Source organism: Anguilla rostrata, chromosome 5 (genome assembly GCF_018555375.3).
Source record: "Anguilla rostrata isolate EN2019 chromosome 5, ASM1855537v3, whole genome shotgun sequence".
Taxonomy (NCBI): domain Eukaryota; kingdom Metazoa; phylum Chordata; class Actinopteri; order Anguilliformes; family Anguillidae; genus Anguilla; species Anguilla rostrata.
In genome coordinates this window covers 51,225,716-51,245,110 of record NC_057937.1, presented here as the reverse complement: position 1 = coordinate 51,245,110, position 19,395 = coordinate 51,225,716, and the positions used below count along the sequence as shown (strand labels likewise).

The 19,395-nt window shown below is 48.0% G+C and overlaps 1 protein-coding gene across 31 annotated transcripts in view; it reads right to left on the bottom strand.

Moving 5' to 3' along the window:
* Positions 1-19,395, bottom strand: part of LOC135255600 (transcription factor SOX-6-like) — a 200,877-nt gene that overhangs the window by 60,542 nt on the left and 120,940 nt on the right. For all 31 annotated transcript variants that reach the window (XM_064336985.1, XM_064336984.1, XM_064336994.1 and 28 more), the window contains 2 exons: positions 14,872-15,044; positions 13,153-13,221 (listed from right to left, as the gene is read on the bottom strand). In XM_064336985.1, coding sequence (XP_064193055.1) covers positions 13,153-13,221; positions 14,872-15,044 — 242 coding nt within the window. The remainder of the gene's footprint in view (positions 1-13,152; positions 13,222-14,871; positions 15,045-19,395) is intronic.

The window sequence follows — 19,395 nt, the reverse complement described above, 5'->3', positions numbered from 1 at the left end:
AATGTTAAAAAAACTGCAATAGCAAAATTCAGGCAAAACTATAACTAGCTTATGTTCAAAGAGCAACAAGATATGAATGATGTGATCTTGAGAGACCCAAAGTCTGGAAAACAAAAAAACAAACAAATAAGAAATAAACCAATGATTGAAGTCTTTAAGAACATCATACTTAGGTGCAATAAATTAAGCGAAACATGCAAGCATTTTTAAAAATATGAATCCAACCTGACCTTCCCAGGGATATTTCCTTTTAGGTTTTACCATATTTTATCCAAAAGTATTTTGTACCGTACTAATTCACTGAACATCTAACAGAGAGTATAAACATTTCCTTTAAATGTTTACCTCCCTGTTTCGAAAAGCGTACTGAATCAACATGGCTGCAGGACATCTGTTTGTTTTAAAAGAATGCGTAAGGCAAAACAGCTGACCAAATGTTTTCTGTAGTCTAGATGTGCACGTACACACACACAAAAACTACAACAATGTCCAAACAATGTATGGTAACTGATTTTGGAGCCTCCAGGAACTTCATTTTAAGAAGCATCTCAGTGTCCAATGGCAGGACTGGCTGGCTGAAATCAGACCACCCCGAAATCCAATCACGGCATTGTCCGTGGCCGGGCTGGACGAGGTGGGGTGCATCACCCCTTCTTCCTGTCGGCGGCCGACAGACTGAGCCGTTGTCTTCGCAATCGCCTCCCAGCTGCCGGGGCTCGCGAAAAACAACAGAGGCGAGACTGTTAGGAGGGAGACTCCACTGCAGGCACATGAGTGTGTTAAGACTTTTAAAACACGCTCCCATGTCATGTGCACACCCAGTGACGGGCAAGAATAATTATGAAGAAGAAGGGAAAAAAACAATTCCGCGTCTATGAAAAGAAAAAAAAGGAAAAAAACCGCACGGGACAAAACAGCCCATTCATGGGACTCCTCAGGGAACGCTCGGACTCTCCGCTGCCCCCCCCCCCCACCCCCGAAAACAAAAAGGGCCTTTTTTTGGTGCCGCTGTGGGCTGAATGCTTCGCTTTGCCACCCTCGCCCTAAGAAAACACGGGCCCCCTTTCTGACTGTTGGCTGGCCGTGCACACTAGAGCCTATTTACACCCCCCCCCCAAACCCCCCCTCGCCCGCTGTGCCCGCCCACCAGCCACGGAGGCCCGGCCCGAGGTAAAGCCGGCGCAGAGACCAAACAGTTTTCTCAACGTTAACGGGGGAAAACACAGCGAAGGAAGGATGGAAAACAAGGTCAACGCCACGCTGGAGAACCTTTCAGACGCCCACCCGTATTCCCCTCCTGGGATCCCGGCTGCCTCAGAGTACATCACGGGGGTTCCCGATTGGATGACAGTAAAGCACGGAGGATCCTGATTGGATGAGGGCGTAGCGCAAACTGATCTTTCCAGATCTGTGGCTTCTGATCTGGACCAAACCAGACTGGGAGTTACACAGCCAGGCACATTGTAATTACAGTATATACAATATGCATACAGAATGTCTCTGAGCCACACTATGCAGACAGGTAGTTTGTGGTCTCTTTTTTTTGTGTCTAACATCAACACTGCGCAGTGTTTCAAACGAACACACATGAAGAGTATTTCACCTTTAGAGCAGCAGGGGAAAAGCATATCATTTCCATAATGCACAATTCCACCTTTTTAAATCCTGCTGATTGAGTACTCTTAAGTCTCGCACAAGCCCTGGTACACAGGCTGAACATCCCTGCTGCAGAAAGCCAGCTCCCAGAGTGGGTTTAAGAATCCCCTCAGGTAACTAATTAATGACAGGACTCAGGTGTGACTTCGCACACTCGAACTGTTCATGTGACAGCCTCCTAATTAATACACCTTAACCACCGACGTGCCGAAAGGAGGAACCCTGGGTAAGGCGCCCCGGCGCTGATTGCAGGCGTGCGCGGCTGCACGTAATTAACATCGATGATCTGACCCGTGTTCGTCTGCATTCTGACATCGGCGGAACAGACGCGCGCATTCTCAGCATATGTTCCAAACAGGCGCGCCTTTGTCTCGCCCTGCCTTCTGGGGCTACGCTCGCGCCGCCGCGCAGAGCTACCACAGCGCGCTAGCGGGGAAGAGCGTCTCGCGCGCGTTAGCCAGCGCTGCCCATCCAGCGCCGGGTATGATAGCGGACAGAGAAAACTGGCAGCTGGACTGCGACCACGTTTGCTTTTTTTTCCTAATACTCCCAGAGGATGAACAGATCCACTCTCTCACCGTGTTTTCTTTTTCCATCAGTCCCAATAAAGAATCAGTGGATCCACTCTGTGTTTAACGCAAATAAAAAAAGATAAACCCATCTCCCGCTAACCTGGGTCCACGGCGAACGCTAAGACTGAAATGGCGGCCGAGCATTAAGACGCCGGAGAGGAGCTCTGAGGTGCGGTAACGTCAGCGGCGGCCCCTCCAGGCCTACGCCCGTGAAGCCAAGCGAACAAATCTACCCAGATAGCCCCACACTGTTTATATCCATAATTTATGAATTTGTTTAAACTGGCCGGCAACATTATGGTTCCCCATTCATCCACTTAGCTTAATTTCCAAACCAACATGCCCGTTGCTGAGGTTGTATCTATTAAGCCATTTTTGTGCATCATTAAGTTTTAACCGGGTCCCCGATAGCTTTATTGTTCAAATTGGCGTGTGACTTTATTTAACGTCAGCATTTCTTTCTGGATCCTGACAAGAGCTCACATATTATAACTAATTAAATTGATCCCCCCGCCCCCCACCCCCCGCCCTAACTACCCCCTCAGCAAAAGCCGCTAAATGGAATTATTTGTACTCAAGTGTCAATATACTAAATCAAAGAGCTAACGAGTCAGGTCAGCGCCGGCTTTCCTTCCTCAACCTCGCCAGGGCCGTCTTCCTCGCCGGATTAACGCTTTCCCAATATGGCGCGCGGCCGCATTGAGCAGGAGCCGGAGCTGATTGGGTCTGAGGAAGAACGGACGGGTCTGAGCGGGGTTCTACTGGCCCAGGCCGCCACACAGACGGGAGAGCTAACTGTGAATGCTTCTCTCGCTGCTGCGATCGCCATACCCGGGGAGGAAAACAGTCGTGCGTTTCCTCCTATTATATTCCTGATGCTGTGTATCCAAGACTGTTAAAGAGAATGTGTAAGTACCCCCCAATTAGCAAAGTCTATTCTGGGCTTTTTTTTGCAATGCATTAATAAGAGTCTATCGCTTCGCATGTAATTTGCGGGGAGGAAAAACAACAGCAACAGCGACTAACAGGAGACAGCTCATGACTGCAAATCTTTGTTCAGTCAGCAACCGCCCATACATGTATTCCAGGCTAATTATGAAAATCATTCCGCATTTTGTTTGCTGCACCGTGTGTATCTGTACACGCTCGCCTCGCACAGAAGCGCACCAAACAAAAATACTGAGTTTAATTACAGGTCAGACGGTGCGACTGAGAGACTAATAATGGCGCACCGGAGTGGGTTTACCGTTCGGCTCAGAGACACATAATCATGTAATAAATGGCTGTGAACAATAAGAAAAATTCATTTATGAGGACGGGCAGGAGGGTGGGGGCAGCCCAGCACCAACAGCTCTCTCTCCTCAGCGGAGAGGACTGGTCACAGTGTGGAGGTCATTCACTCAGGAACGGCTCAATCGAGAGAGAGAGAGAGAGCCCTGTTAAAGAGGCATTCTGAGAGACCCTTAAAACCAAAAGGTTAAGGTGGAACAGAAAGGTCACTTCTGAGACCCACTAACAGTAGCAGTCACTGAGAGACTGACCCCCTGGTTAAGGTGGAACAGAAAGGTCACTTCTGAGACCCGCTAACAGTAGCAGTCACTGAGAGACTGACCCCCTGGTTAAGGTGGAACAGTATGGTCACTTCTGAGACCCGCTAACAGTAGCAGTCACTGAGAGACTGACCGCCTGGTTAAGGTGGAACAGTAAGGTCACTTCTGAGACCGTAACAGTAGCAGTCACTGAGAGACTGACCGCCTGGTTAAGGTGGAACAGAAAGGTCACTTCTGAGACCCGCTGACAGTAGCAGTCACTGAGAGACTGACCCCCTGGTTAAGGTGGAACAGAAAGGTCACTTCTGAGACCGCTAACAGTAGCAGTCACTGAGAGACTGACCCCCTGGTTAAGGTGGAACAGTATGGTCACTTCGAGACCCGCTAACAGTAGCAGTCACTGAGAGCCTGACCGCCTGGTTAAGGTGGAACAGTACGGTCACTCCTGAGACCCGCTAACAGTAGCAGTCACTGAGAGACTGACCCCCTGGTTAAGGTGGAACAGTAAGGTCACTTCTGAGACCCGCTAACAGTAGCAGTCACTGAGAGACTGACCCCCTGGTTAAGGTGGAACAGTAAGGTCACTTCTGAGACCCGCTAACAGTAGCAGTCACTGAGAGACTGACCCCCTGGTTAAGGTGGAACAGACGGCCGTACTGACCACACAGAGCAGTCACTGAGACGACCCTCTGGTTAAGGTGGACAGGAGGTCACTTCGAGCCGGCTAACACGAGCGCTTACTGAGGCTGGACTTCTCTGGGAAAGGGAAGTGATACTTCCGAACAACATACAGTAGGCCGTGCACGAGAGGCCTGACCCGCCTGTTTTTAACTGAACGAATATTCTGAGACCCGCTAACAGTAGCAGTCACTGAGAGCCTGACCCCTGGTTAAGGTGGAACAGTACGGTCACTTCTGAGACCCGCTAACAGTAGCAGTCACTGAGAGCCTGACCGCCTGGTTAAGGTGGAACAGTATGGTCACTTCTGAGACCCGCTAACAGTAGCAGTCACTGAGAGCCTGACCCCCTGGTTAAGGTGGAACAGTACGGTCACTTCTGAGACCCGCTAACAGTAGCAGTCACTGAGAGCCGGACCCCCCTGGGCGTTTACCCGAGCCGAGCGGGTACATGACCACAGAGGGGAACGGAACGGGACGAGCTCACTACGGAGCAGGCTGGTGGTCTACCTGTCTGTGGCTGGAACCCCTCGTGAACGGACGGCTTGTAGCGAGGGCGCGAGCATTTCTTCTGAGGGGGGAAGAGGGATTGTTGATACTGTCCGAATACAAACATCAGCAGAAGGCCGCCGTGTGCAGCGAGCAGGGCGCGCTCACCTGCACAAACACGGCTCTGTTTTTACTGAACCTCTCCCGCAAATTCTATCACGGTCTCCCAACACCGGGACACGGAGCGTTCTGGCCGAAGAGTCTCAGATCCTTCGTTAGGTGGCCACTGAACACAGAACCCTCATTATTCTCCATTTTACCTCTCCAAAAATTTCAGAATTTTTTTTCATGAGTATAGCGATTCATTTGGAAAAATTCATTAGCATCCAGTTCATCTGCAAGTTAGTGTTTCAAAATATATTAAAAATATATGGGGCGACATAGCTCAGGAGGTAAGAGCGGTTGTCTGGCAGTCGGAGGGTTGCCGACCCCGCCCTGGGCGTGTCGAAGTGTCCCTGAGCAAGACGCCTAACCCCTCACTGCTCTGGTGAATGAGAGGCATCAATTGTAAAGCGCTTTGGATAAAAGTGCTGTATAAATGCAGTCCATTTACCATTTAAAAGCAAGCAAGATATAGGAAATATATAGGAAAATATAGGAAAATGTCACAAGGCTGTCCAAATAAATTGAATTACGAAATAAATTACAACAAAAAAAAATACAACAAATTATTTGCACATTCTAATATGAAGTGTACATATTTTAAAATTTGCATTTCACCTTAAAACCCTGCTTAACGTCCCGCTAACTGTACTCGGTGCGAGTGAGCGGCGCAGGAGAGGGGGACAGCGCTGTGCGCGGAGCGGATCTGGGTGGAAGGAGGAATAAGCTGATGAAATGTCAGCGTGCGCAGAGGGGAAGGTGTTTGAGTGGGGAGATTAATTAGCCCTTTAGCGCCACGCAGGCCTGCCCCAGGAAGGCTTCCTCTGTCTGCCGGCGCTGCTAATTCGCCTTTATGGGCCCGGGGAAATTGCGCACATATGACAGGAATTAAGCCCTCGTTTAGGAGAGACACATGTCTGTCAAGTCCGCGGGAACAAAGGCGCGTCCCCCGGGCTCCACCGCTCCCTCAGGCTGACACGCATTCTGCTGGCGCTGCCTGCCCATTACGCGCTGATATAAGAGCCAATAAATCATCCGCTCTGCTTACTGTCTCTCACACACAGACACACACATACACACGCACGCACACATACACACATACACCACACGCACGCACACACATACAGACACACACATACGTATACACACGAACGCACACATACACACATACAGCACACACACACACATACACACGCACACGCACATACACACATATAGCACACATATAGCACACACACACAGGCATACACATACACACACACACATACGTATACACACGAACGCACACATACACACATATAACACACGCACACACACACACACATACACATGCACGCGCACATACACACATATAACACACGCACACACACACATACACACACACACATACGTATACACACGAACGCACACATACACACATAACACACGCACACACACACACACATACACATGCACGCGCACATACACACATATAACACACGCACACACACACACACAGACAGACACACACATACGTATACACACGAACGCACACATACACACATATAGCACACACACACACACACACACACAGACACACACATACGTATACACACGAACGCACACATACACACATATAGCACACACACACACACAGGCATACACATACACACGCACGCGCACATACACACATATAGCACACGCACACACACACACAGGCATACACGCGCACTCACACACACAGGCCTGAATGAGCGCACACACAAACACACACATTCGTACACACATGCACACACACTCCCACACAATCATTCACAGACATGCACACACACACACACACACACACGCTCAAAAACACACACTGACAAAGACACACTCACATGCAAATACACACAGACGCACACATGCACGCACACATACATAATACACACACGCGCACACACACACAAACAAACACACACACACACACACACACATACACACGCACACACACACACACACACACACACACACACACACACACACACACACACACGCTTTGTGTTCTCTGCTTAGCTGTGAGGCTTTAGGGGAGTCTGCCTGTGTGTGCAGTGGAGGTGGTTAACCCCAGTGCAATTAAACTGTATCTTTAATCTGGGAGCTGTTGGCAGCTATTATTTAACCCTTGGAAGTTCCCCGCTGTTCCTCCACACTGTTTAAAACCACATGTTAGGAAACCTTTGGCACTTTGAAGTGTGCGCCGACGGTGTGCTGCAGGCCGTTGCGAGCAGTTCCCTCCTGCAGTCCTGCAGGGGCACCGCTCACACGCGCTCCCGATAAGGCCCACCGTCGTGTCCAAACGCTTCAGACCCCAGGGCACGGCGGTTACTCTCCCCTGGCACGCACAAACGCACTTAAATCCCCCCGTGGCACAGAGTCAGGAATCCTACGCACCCCGTCGCACTGTAAATACAGACGCCGTTATTTAACGATCACCAGAAATCACCAAAGATCTGCACAATCTGCGTGAAACTCCGCTTCTGAATGGCCAGGTGTCACGTGACCTGAGGTAACACCCAGTGCAAACTACCAGAGGAGGGGGGGGGGGGCACAGGTCAGGAGAGAATGAGAGAGAGAGACAGAGGGAGAGACTCCGACCACAGTACCTGACCTGGTTTCAATGGTACTTTTACTTCTGATTTCCATTTTTTTTTTCATTTTATCGTTTTATTCATTTTGTGATACGGTATTATGCTTTTTTGTAATATTCATATGCCTTGACGATACCAATGTGAGAAAGAGAATGGGAGAGAGAGAGAGAGAGAGAGAGAGAGGTGGGAGGGCAAGTAGATCAGAGCCAGGTGGAGTTCCCTTCACACAGCAAGCAGAAGAAAAGCAGATCTGGATTTGATAAGTAGAACCAGACCTGTACAACAACACGGTGTCGAAGGCCAAAGAAGCAAAACGGAGAATAAACAGGCCCTGCTCCTGCGGCCATCCAGCCACAATAAGCCTCTCTGTCCGTCAACCCGCGCAGAGACCCAGCGAGCCATCACTGTTCCATACAAACCTAGCGCTCTTTAACGCACTGTGGCTGTGCACACAGACAAAAGCATCAATGGCTACTGGACTATTGAGATCCTTTTCTTTTGCTGAACTGTTGAAATCAGTAAGCTTAGGCAAGATAATGAAAGCTAGTTATTGTTAAATTGGTGAGGGTATATTCTGCTATACAAGTTGTAGCTGCGTCATGTCAGGAAAAATCTATTTTATGAATGCGTGTTAGACAATGAATATATCACACATTATATGTGAATCCCTCTCTCGGTGTGGTGCTTGTTCTGTGTGTGTGTGTGTGTGTGTGTGTGTGTGAGCATGTGTGTGTGTGTGTGTGTGAGTGTGTGAATGTGTGTGTGCGTGTGTGCGTGTGTGTGTGAGCGCGTGTGCGTGCATGTGTGTCTGTGTGTGTGTGTATGTATGAGTGAGCATGTGTGTGTGTGTGTGTGTGTGAGAGTGTCTGTGCGTGCATGAGTGTGTGCGTGTGTGTGAGTGCGTGTGCGCAAGTGTGTGCGTGTGTGCACGCATGTGTGTCTGTGTGTTTGGGTAGCGTGTGTGCGTGCATGTGTGTCTGTGTGTGTGTGTGTGTATGAGTGTGCATGTGTGTGTGTGTTTGGGTATGTATGAGTGAGCATGTGTGTCTGTGTGTTTGCCTGCATGAGTGTGTGCGTGTGTGTGAGTGTCTGTGTGTTTGGGTAGCCAGATGTCCTGTCCGTGAGGCAGAAAGGACCCCAGTCTGCAGGAGAAAGCTGCCCTTGAGCTGCACACGCACAGCCACTCAAGGATTCATGATAAAACACACGCACTCGATTTATCTCTCACCAAAATCCATTTATACCTGTGACAGAGGACGCAATAAGATAAAAGTATGTCTGGTTAAAATATCTGACCTCGAAATATTTAAATTAGAGAGGAAGGCTGAATACAACCTGGACCATGCCCACATATTTATGCCATTTAAAAACAGCCACTCACATACAAAATTTATATAAAAATACTAAAACCTGATCAAGCTGTAAAACCTGTGCGCCTGGGTAAGGGCACGGGTGAACCAGAGACGGTGGGGATAACTCCATCCAGAGTCATTTTCATTCATCTCTCCTTCACCCTGCAGTGCTGCCAACTTCTAAGCCTGTTGAAACATCGCTCTCCAAAACATGTGCACTAAACATTTGGCCGACGACGCCTGGAGATCATTTTATTAACTTCGCACTCGTTTCATAGACTGCTGCTCATGTTGCTAGCATATGCCGTGCTGCAATTCATCCCCCTCTATAATTAGAAAAAAACCATATGAAAGAGGAAACTTCAGCCCGAACGCTAAAATAGGCCTGATTTGTTGCTATTGGGGGGGGGGGGGATATGGAGTGGGCGTAATTGTCAAGGAGACGGCCTTTTTCATAAACAGTCCAATCTGAGCCGGCCGTTCTGGTTGACTGGGGCAGAAACCAAACAAACCCGCAGGACACGGCCCTGCCACAGCACAGCACGCGTCTATTTTCTGCTCGTCTGTGGAACTCCGTAGGCCTGCATGGTCTCGTTTGGCTGGGTTTCGCGAACCTCTCTTACGTAAGAGCTGTTCTGTCCCCAAAAAAAAAAAAAAAATTTAAAGACTTCTGTTGCACATCATCTACTTTAACATTTGACACTAACTGCCCTGAGTCCTTCTCTCAATTTCTATTGGCCCTTTACGTTTGTATTCAAATCGGTGTAATTCCTTCCCCTGCATGGAGTTAGATATTGTACATGCAGTAGGAAATTTAACAAGAAGAAACGCAGAGGGGATAAAAAGAGGAAAACCTTGAGCTTAAACTTGTGATAAGCTCCAAATGGAGAGATCAAAACATCTGCTATCTCAAAAAACAAGCAACACTATAATCCTGAAGGACAAAGACTCAATCTCTCTCTCTCCCCCGTCTCATAAACAAGAAAGGATGAAAGGACAGAAGGCCACTCAAAGGGATCTCTTAAACCGGACAGTGCTGTGTTCCAGATACTTCCGTCCTTCCTCACCCCCTCACACCCCCCCCGCCCCCCTCCAGCCTGATCTATCATAGACCCCCTGAATGGGGAGTGTTATTAGGGGGTTTTGTCTCTCAGTTCTAGTGGCTTCATTTGGACCTTTCCTCTCCGGTTTTTCAGGAACCAACGGATGTGCTCGGTTACATCACAAATAAAGTTTGTAACGCAGATGCCCCTACAGCCAAAATAACACACGCACACACAGACACACACACACAGACACTCATGCACACACACACACAGACACAGACACAAACACAAACAGACACAGACACAGACACAAACACGAACACGAACACACACAGGCACAGACACACACACACTTACACAGCCATGTGACCCGCTCCGGGCTGCTGTTTTACCACTTCACTACTGCGGGGCTGAAGGCTCTTCAGTAATGAACTCCAACTTGTTGTTTATTAAAAGGACCGGCACTTTTTTAAAGGGAAAGCTCTAATTTACACAGCGCACCGCTGCTGTGTATAACAACTTCCTAGACCACAGACAGTCCATTTAGGGCCTGTGAAAAAACAAAAAAAAACCAAAGAGCTTCCTTCCCCTGTGTCCTTTTGGTTCACTGTCTTTACGGGCAGTGAGCAGGCTAGGGAAAGACACAGTGAAAGTAGGTCACAAGGAGAGAGAACAGCGCAGAGAAAAGATTTTACGCAACGGGTTTGCCACGAGGTAAAAGCCCAAACCAAAAAGATTCTGAAGACGACCGGGAAGCGTTTACGTTCGGAGAGTCAGAAAGAAAAAATAAAAGAGGAGAGAAAAAAAAACAAAAAAAAAAACTTTTGGACAGGCAAATGACACGGTTGCCTTTTATCTGCCGGGCCTGTACTTTAAGGCCCCTGGCAGTCTCGCCCTGATTAACGCGCGGAGCTGGTGTAAACGAGACGTCTCCAACTGAGGCGAGCAGATGGAGGAAGTGCGCCGGGCCCTTTGTTTAATTGCAGGGGTCACATTCCGATAAACAGCGCTCTGGCAGGCTGGATGATCACAGGGAGATGTCACCCCATCGCCAGGGGGGGCGGGGCGGGGGGGGACTTTCTGCAGACATGGCTTTCCTGAAAGGGGGGGGGGGGAACAGTTTGGAACCAGCGGGTCAAAAAGAGATCTCAACTCTTCTGGGCCCCCATATGCTCTTACGCTGGCTGTGCCATTCCAGTTTCGGCCAATCACGGCCCTCTCTCTCCCAGCCAATCGGAGCCCGTACTCCCAGCCAGACACACAGTGGGGACAGTGTGCGGAGGTGGTGGTGAGCAGTCACCGCACACAGGGGCTTGCTGTACCACAGGGCCAGGGCCAGACTACAGGGCCCTTTCTCCCACAGGAAGTGCACTCCAAAGAGACTTCGCATTCCGGCGCTGAACCGCACCCTTGTACAGGAGGACGGGTAACTCAGCCGAGCTCGCCGTGGGGACTCACCGGGACCGTCAGAGCCGCGCGGCTCCCCGCCTCAGTCACACGGCACGCCGGCCCAGAACGACCGGGTGTCAGAGCCTCCAAACGCTCACGTTCGGGGGACAGAGCAGAAAATGTCATACGGGAGGGGGGGGGGGAGCAGACAGGCCCGTTCCCCGTGTCAGCTGAAGTGACGAGGCTGTCGGGGGCGGAAGGATACCGCTGGCAGGGGCGCGTGGTGCGCCCTCGTGTCTGAGGCAGGTTGGGGCCGGGCGATGACCCTGACCGCAGAGGCGGGTCTGTCTCCGGCGCTCAGCCTGGGTGGTCTGAAAGCAGGCCGCGCGAGTCATACGACAGGATGCCTAATAATACCACAGGACCTCACAGCCCACCGCTCTCCGCACCCCACGCACACGAGGCTCACCACACAGGAAAGAGCCTCACCTACACACAGCGGCTCACCACCTCAGCCACTTCCCCATTGGCTACTTTAGAATTTCTCTGACCATCGGAGCCATTTCCCTACTGGCTATTTTTAATTTCTCTGACCATCGGAGCCATTTCCCTATTGGCTATTTTTAATTTCTCTTCATGCAGACACACACTCGTCACCTCCCCCCGCTCATGTCTGTTCTCCACGATCACTTAAGGATAAAGGAGTATGCATCTCCTCTGGAGAATACAACAGCATCAAGAGATGCGATGATGAGGACAGGCCATTCAGCTCATTATTTTTTAGGGTGGCATCGAGAGCAACCTGGCACGGTGAAATTCTGCTGCCACTATTTCAAAGATACCCCGAGACCACACGTACAATATAAACTGACCTGATCTAAAACAGAAAAAAAGGAAACATTTTTTAATTAAAAATAGCATCAATACGTACAATATAAACTGACCTGATCTAAAAAAAAAAAAAAAATTTTTAAAAAGGAAATATTTTTTAATTAAAAATAGAATCAGTACGTATTTTACATTTTTTAAATTCTTCAACATCGCTCGAAACAAGAAATTACTGAGGCATGCCTGTGCACCTTCAAAATGACTTTCACTGGAAACACACTCAGATGCGCAAATGAGATGAAACATTTTTTTGATGGTTGGGCTGTGGCCTCACTGCTGAGATGCCCCGCCCCACGGTTTGCCCAGGATGGCATTCACTACCCTCTCTCAAACGCCACGCCCTCAGGCGCTTCCCCCAAACATGCAGACGTGGCTCCTTAGGTGTTGTTATATGTGCTCTTTTTTCCCTGTTAATTAGGAAGTGCTAATTATTCCCCAATTATGAATAGCCAATTATCCTGTAAGTGGGGATAATGACACTGCACATATGACAGCTAGAGTGACAGGTGTAAAGGTTATTTTTACTTCTGAAGAGAAGCGCACCGTTTCAACCTAAGAAGGCGCACCGACAGAATCACAACAGCGCCAGACCAACTGAATGACTCGGCTCTGTAGCTTCGACCTGCGGGGTCACTGTGTCTCACAACAGAGGGAGGCTGTAGTGTCAGGGTTTGGGCGGGGTTAGAGCACAGCACAGACGCCACAAGGGGGCAGAGATAATGGGGGTGGGGGTGGGGGTGAAGAGGCGAACGCATCACTGACCTGAATCTGTTGCTGCAGGAGGTTGATTTTGTGCTGCTGCTGCAGAAGTTGCTGCTGTTGTCTTGCAATCTGGGGATGAGATGGGGGGGTAGTCAGGAAAAAGACGACGGTGTGAAATAAAAGAAAAATGAATGAGTGTAAAAAGTAAAAAAGATTTACCCATGATACACAATAAGACCCTACGTTAGACAGCACCTTTACACAAAGGCAGCAGCAGGCCATAGTACTCAGAGGGCAGACAGGGGGATATGTGCTGTGACTGAGGATCGGATGGGGGGGGGGCGGGTACTGTGGGGGAGATTGACATGTTCGCGACACGACAACGGGCCATGCGGGCATGCGCATTTCCGGGGGGGGTTTGGTGGGGGGGTCTGAGAGGGGCCCTCTCGCGCGGGGCTGAGTGCCACAGATCCGCTCAGTGGGCCCCCCCGCACCCGCCCCGCCCCGCCCCGCCACCCGCGCGCTCGCTTCACTGAGCATGACAACCTAGTTTTAAGTGTCATTTGATTTTCATTTTCAAATATAATTACAAAGTGTTCACTGTAAGATATCACTCGTCTGCAAATGTGTCAGGATTAATTTGTGCTGGATTCTTCACGAGTGTCAACAGTTAATTACTGTTTCGTGTCTGGATGGCTAAATGACATTCTAACTTCGGGCTTTTTTTCCTTTTCCTTTTTTTGTTCTCCCGTCTTCTTTTCCATTAAGACCTAAGTCTATACTCTTACACATGTTGGCAAATATTAAGGCACATTAAACGTCCACAATCAGTATTCATTAAAAATCATCTGAGCATACAATATGCCATTTCGCCATAAAACACGATTTAACCGCGGCAATAATCCCAATAATAATGTCACATCCTTTAAAAGTGTACATTAATTTGAGATATGTAAAGCAAGTTTGACTCCATTCCAGTGTAACAGCACCGGCAGCGTCCCATCCTGCTGAATTATTGATTGCAATTAGGGGAGCGGGTCATAAAAGCGTTCCAGTTTAGTACAGATTTTCCTTATTCACTTTAAGACATAAACGCAATTCGAGGACTGTGTTCATTTGCTGATTTGAGCCATATGCCTCATTTGTTCGATAGTTAGCGCTGATTCAATGCGGAGAACACTTTTAATGCGGATTTATTTATATGTATTTATAACCATCCGATGCCCACACTGAATAAAACATTTCATTCAAATACCCTCCGCAGCGATGAAACAGCTAATAAATGCATTCATATCCCAGCCTCCCACTGTGCATAAATATGAGGGAAAAGCATTAAAACACACAGGAAGTCAAAATATCCCCACTTTCAACATGTAGGATAACATTAAAAATAAAGATCAAAATGGTCTTAGCATGTGGAACGAATATTAATAAATCAACTATCAAATACGATACTTTAAATTGTACTTCATTTATGATACACTGAAATGATTAAGTCCACTGAACATGTACTGTGTTGTCTACATGTACCGTGTTGTCTTTTTGTGTTCATTTGATGTTCTTATATGCACTGTATTATATCTCTACGTGAGCTGTGCACCAGCGAAAGACAAATTTACATTATTGCCTGCATTAATGGACAATAAAGTTTTTGAATCCTTGAAGTGGTCTGCGGTCCCAAGTGCTGACTCTGGATCAGCTTATTAACTTTTTCTTTGTTTGACTCCCATAAAGGTGATTGAGGTGAGGCTGATCCCAGATCAGCGGCGCGGCGCTCACCTGCTCCTGCTGCTGCCGCGCCAGCTCCATCTGCTGCCGCTGCTTCTCCATCTGCGAGGCGGCCAGCTTCTTCTGCTCGTCGTGAGCGGCCAGGAGCTGCTCCCGCAGGCTGATCAGCTGCGTGATCATGGCCGAGAGCTGCCGCTCCTTCTCCACCAGGCTTTCGGGGGTACCTGCCGGGGGAGCGAGGGGAGCGGGGGGTCAGTACAGGACGGACGCAAGCAACCGAACAAATACGCGCGTGAAGCTATTTAAAATAGAAATATTTTTAAATACCCCTCGTACTTACTGACCAGCTGAATCTAAAAGAGGAGGTTCGTCATATTTAAATTATTTATTATAAAAACAGAGTGCTAATAGGTATCCCTACTGGTTGAAACTTGCTTGTTGAAAGTTCAAGTAAGATTAAGAACTTTGATTATAGTCAGCCAACCAGATAGCTAAGCTGTATTTTATTTCAGCACATTTATATCTGCTTAGCTGATTTGCTTATCCAGCGTATAGAGCTTACATTTTTACACTATAACCATTTACGCAGCTATACTGTATATTAACTAAGCAATTCCGGTACCTAGTAGTACTTTTATTTATGTCCGTGCCCCACCTGGGAACAGGCCAAGAGTTAGAAACCCAGTTCTCCAAGGATTATGCTGCACTCACTGACTTCCTGACGCAACACTGACCAACACACATCGTCTGGTGCTCAGCTGGACTCTGTCTCATGGGCTTGGTTTTTTACAACCTGTCTCAGTCCAGACTTTTCCAGATCATTACAGCCACTGATACAGCCTATCAAACCTATACAGTCGAGCAGAAGTTCTCAACTGAAACACAAATCTGTTTAAAGAATAAATTGTTAGAATTTTTTAGTACTTAGTGTTTCATTGAAAAGCACTGACACAGAATAGAAAAAGTAAAAAAAGAAAAATGTTCTTTCTCGGGAGTTATTTGCTTATTAATTCATTTTTTAAATTATTTCCTTATACAATAGAGCTGTTATTGCGAAACAATGGAAATCTGTGCAGCGCAACGACACTGGAAAATTGAGCAAGCGGAGCATTTCGACAAAATACCCCCCTTGCACTCTCTGTATCTAAACCCGAAAAAATCAATTCCAGTCACCGGACACAGTGATGGCTAAACAAAAGACCAGCGTGTCAATTCATCGGATCCGCTGAGCACAATGTGCAGAGTCAGTGGGCCGAAGTCTTAGCTAGCCTTGGCCTCTTTCTCTCTCTTTCTTTTTTTTTTGCTTCAAGTTTTCATGGAAAAAGTGGTGAGCACACAAACAACTTTTAGACGGCAAACACTGACTATTGATAATTGATAAGAGCGCATGTTTGCAGCCAGCCAGACAGTGGAACAGTGACAGCGCAGGGCTCGCCATTAATCCGCTCCTCCAGTTATTGCTAATTATGTCTATTTCTGTCTGCCGTGAGAGAATAAATGAAGAAAGAAAAAAAAACAGCTGGTAATTTACACTCCATGGACATGTCTATTACATTGCAACAACATGGCAGCCTTGAAAACCCTCTTTTTTCCTTTCACATAATGCACACATGTAATGTAGGGGGTTTGGTCAAGGGTACAACAAAACAGCATTCAAGTATTCAAGGTGGTACAGTGCCCTTGTTGAACTTTCTAATAACAACAGGACATATTTCTCAAAAGAAGCTAACCAATAAAATGTGTTTCTGAAGACCTTGAAACGTATGACTCAAAAGAGCAGCCCTGGAAACATGGATACAGCCATGCAATAATCATGAATGCACTTCTGCAATGAACTCTCAAATAGACATTTCCACAGGCCACTCCCAAAACCCACAAATGAAGGTCTTTCTCAAACACACACAAATTTACTCGCTCACACGTGCACACACACACACACACACGCACGCACGCACACACACAGCAGAAAGGCTTTCTTACTACACGCCGAGTTATTGCATATTTAATTCTCTTAATACATAGTCTTATTGACAAGCTACATCTCAAAGAGGAGGTGCAAGATGTGCTTTCCTAAAAGAAAACAGTGAGTGCAGCTACCATGCAGCTCTCTGAGTACAGCTACAGGAGCTAGCCTAGCCTGATGAGTAGCACGTACACCTTGACTTCACCACCTTTCGGTAATTAGGTGCAGGTGGCTCGCCGCCATTTTTCTGTTCAACAAAGAACTCTGCCCCGATCCTCCATGACTGCTCGCTGACTTCATTAGAAGTGCAAAGGTTAAATCTCTTTTATTTCCTGGAGCTCACAGCTTTTTTTTTCTGCGACGGGGAGGATGGAACTGAATTGTTCCCGCAGGGGGGGACCAGTGAAAAGGGGGGGGCGCCGGGGTGCTAGATTAGCGTCGCACAATGAGACATCCGCGCAGCCTCGCCCACACTGTTTCGCTCCCTCAACACCCTCCTGCCGTCGCACCCGATCTACCGGCGCGGCCGTGGTGCTGCCCCCTACTGACGGGTGCTAACGCGGCGCTCCGTCTGTATTAAAGGGGGAACAAAGAGCTCTGTGCTCACGTCCAACCCCGTCGCAGGGAAACTTCCTGCCGGCGAAACACAAAGCACTGCCATGACTGCGGCACAGCAGCACTCTGCCGTGGCAAATGCACAAAAAAACTACAAAGGACAAAATGCAGTTCATTCACATTGCATCTCATCACCAAAGGGCCTGACAATGCAGTGCCAAAAATAAATAACAAAGAATATGTACATTACATTACAGGCATTTAGCAGACGCTCTTATCCAGAGCGACTTACACAACTTTTTTACATAGCATTTTACATTGTATCCATTTATACAGCTGGATATATACTGAAGCAATTTCGGTTAAGTACCTTGCTCAAGGGTACAACGGCAGTGTCCTACCCGGTAATTGAACCTGCAACCTTTCGGTTACAAGTCCAGTTCCTTACCCACTATGCTACACTCCATGTAAAAAGAGAGAGTACAAGAGTCAAGAATAGGACTGCTGAATTGTACTTAAAACAGTGAGAAGGTTCAGAGCACACGTGCATGCTGTAACTGCAGGTGGGAGAGTCTCCTGAGTGTGACTGCAACAGGGCCTCCACTGGGCCCGTATCTATCTAATCAATGCAGAGATATCCTCCCATCGACTTACACAGCCTACATAATTGCCTGTGAGGGGCAGGACGGTAACTCACTCTCTGCCTGCCAGGCCCACACAAATCCAGCACGGACATGCATGTGCTGCACCACAGCCAGAGAGGGAGAGAGGGAGAGAGGGAGAGATGAAAAAAGGAGAGGGGGAGAGAAAGAATGAGTAAGAGAGAGAGAGAAGGAGAGAGAAGGGAAGAGAAAGGACCATGCACAGTAGGTTTGGCTGCTGGCCAGACAGTGTTAAATTTTTTCCTGGGTGTCTCTCCGTATCCTCTGGCCACATCTGTCTTGAGTTTCTCCCAGGGTTCCCTGGGGCCTGCTCCAGTTCAACTATTTTAATTTGACTAAACACCTGATTTATTTTATCTCTCCGATGAGGATGGCAGTTTGTCTTAATAGGCCCTGTCAACCTCCAGCCCCATTCACGGCAATTTACTGGCAGCCCGGTGCGGCGGCGATGGAGAGAGAGAGCCGCGATTCTCCATTTATCCTCCTCAAAAAAAGAAAGAGGGGAAAAAAAAGCACCTAAAAGCGGCTATTCAGTGGTGCTGCATGTGGTTTCAAAACACTGAATTAGCTCCTTCTTCACCCCCACTGCACTTGTTGTGAATGGCTTATCTGTAAAATTGATACATTTGCCACTGATTTTATTAACCTCTGGCCATGCCCATGAAGGGCTGTATTTATAAGGGGTCTGAGGGGCTGGGTCTGTAGCACATCACCAGTATCAATACAAGTTTGGTGTGGGGGGGGGGTTCCTGAGAGGGGCCTGGAAGTAGGTGTGGGATTGGGGGGTTACCTGTGGCTCAGAGACAGAGCTAGCACCCCCAAAGCAGGGTAGGTAATCTCAGAGAGCAATAACTCAACCCCCCCCCCCGCCACAATGTCTGAGGGTCCGCGGACGACAGAGGAGCCCCTCTCACATCTGGACCCAATCCCGCCCTCTCGGCCTCCACGCTCCCAGCTTTGATGTCGGGTTTTAAAAACATACAGTTTTAATGCCAGGAATACATACATGGGCCCTGACCAAAGAACAAAAGCAACAACAAATAAGCTTTTGACAGGATTTTTTTAGCTACATAGTTACAATGTGTTGGTGCACTACTGTATATATACTACTGAAATAAAATTTAAAAAAAAGAGTTTTAACAAAAAAACAGAACCAACACATTTTTTTAATTGTTCAAAAATAACTGCAGTAAATTTATACAAACACACTTCATCCAATAAGTCCATACTCTCTCTCTCTCTCTCGCTTATGCACACACACACAGACACATAAACACATACGCGCGCGCACACACACACACACACACACACACGCCCAGGCCCAGCACTTGAAAGGACGGTGATAAAAGCGGCAGACTCACAGAGGTGTGTGTGTGTGTGTGTGTGTGAGTGTGT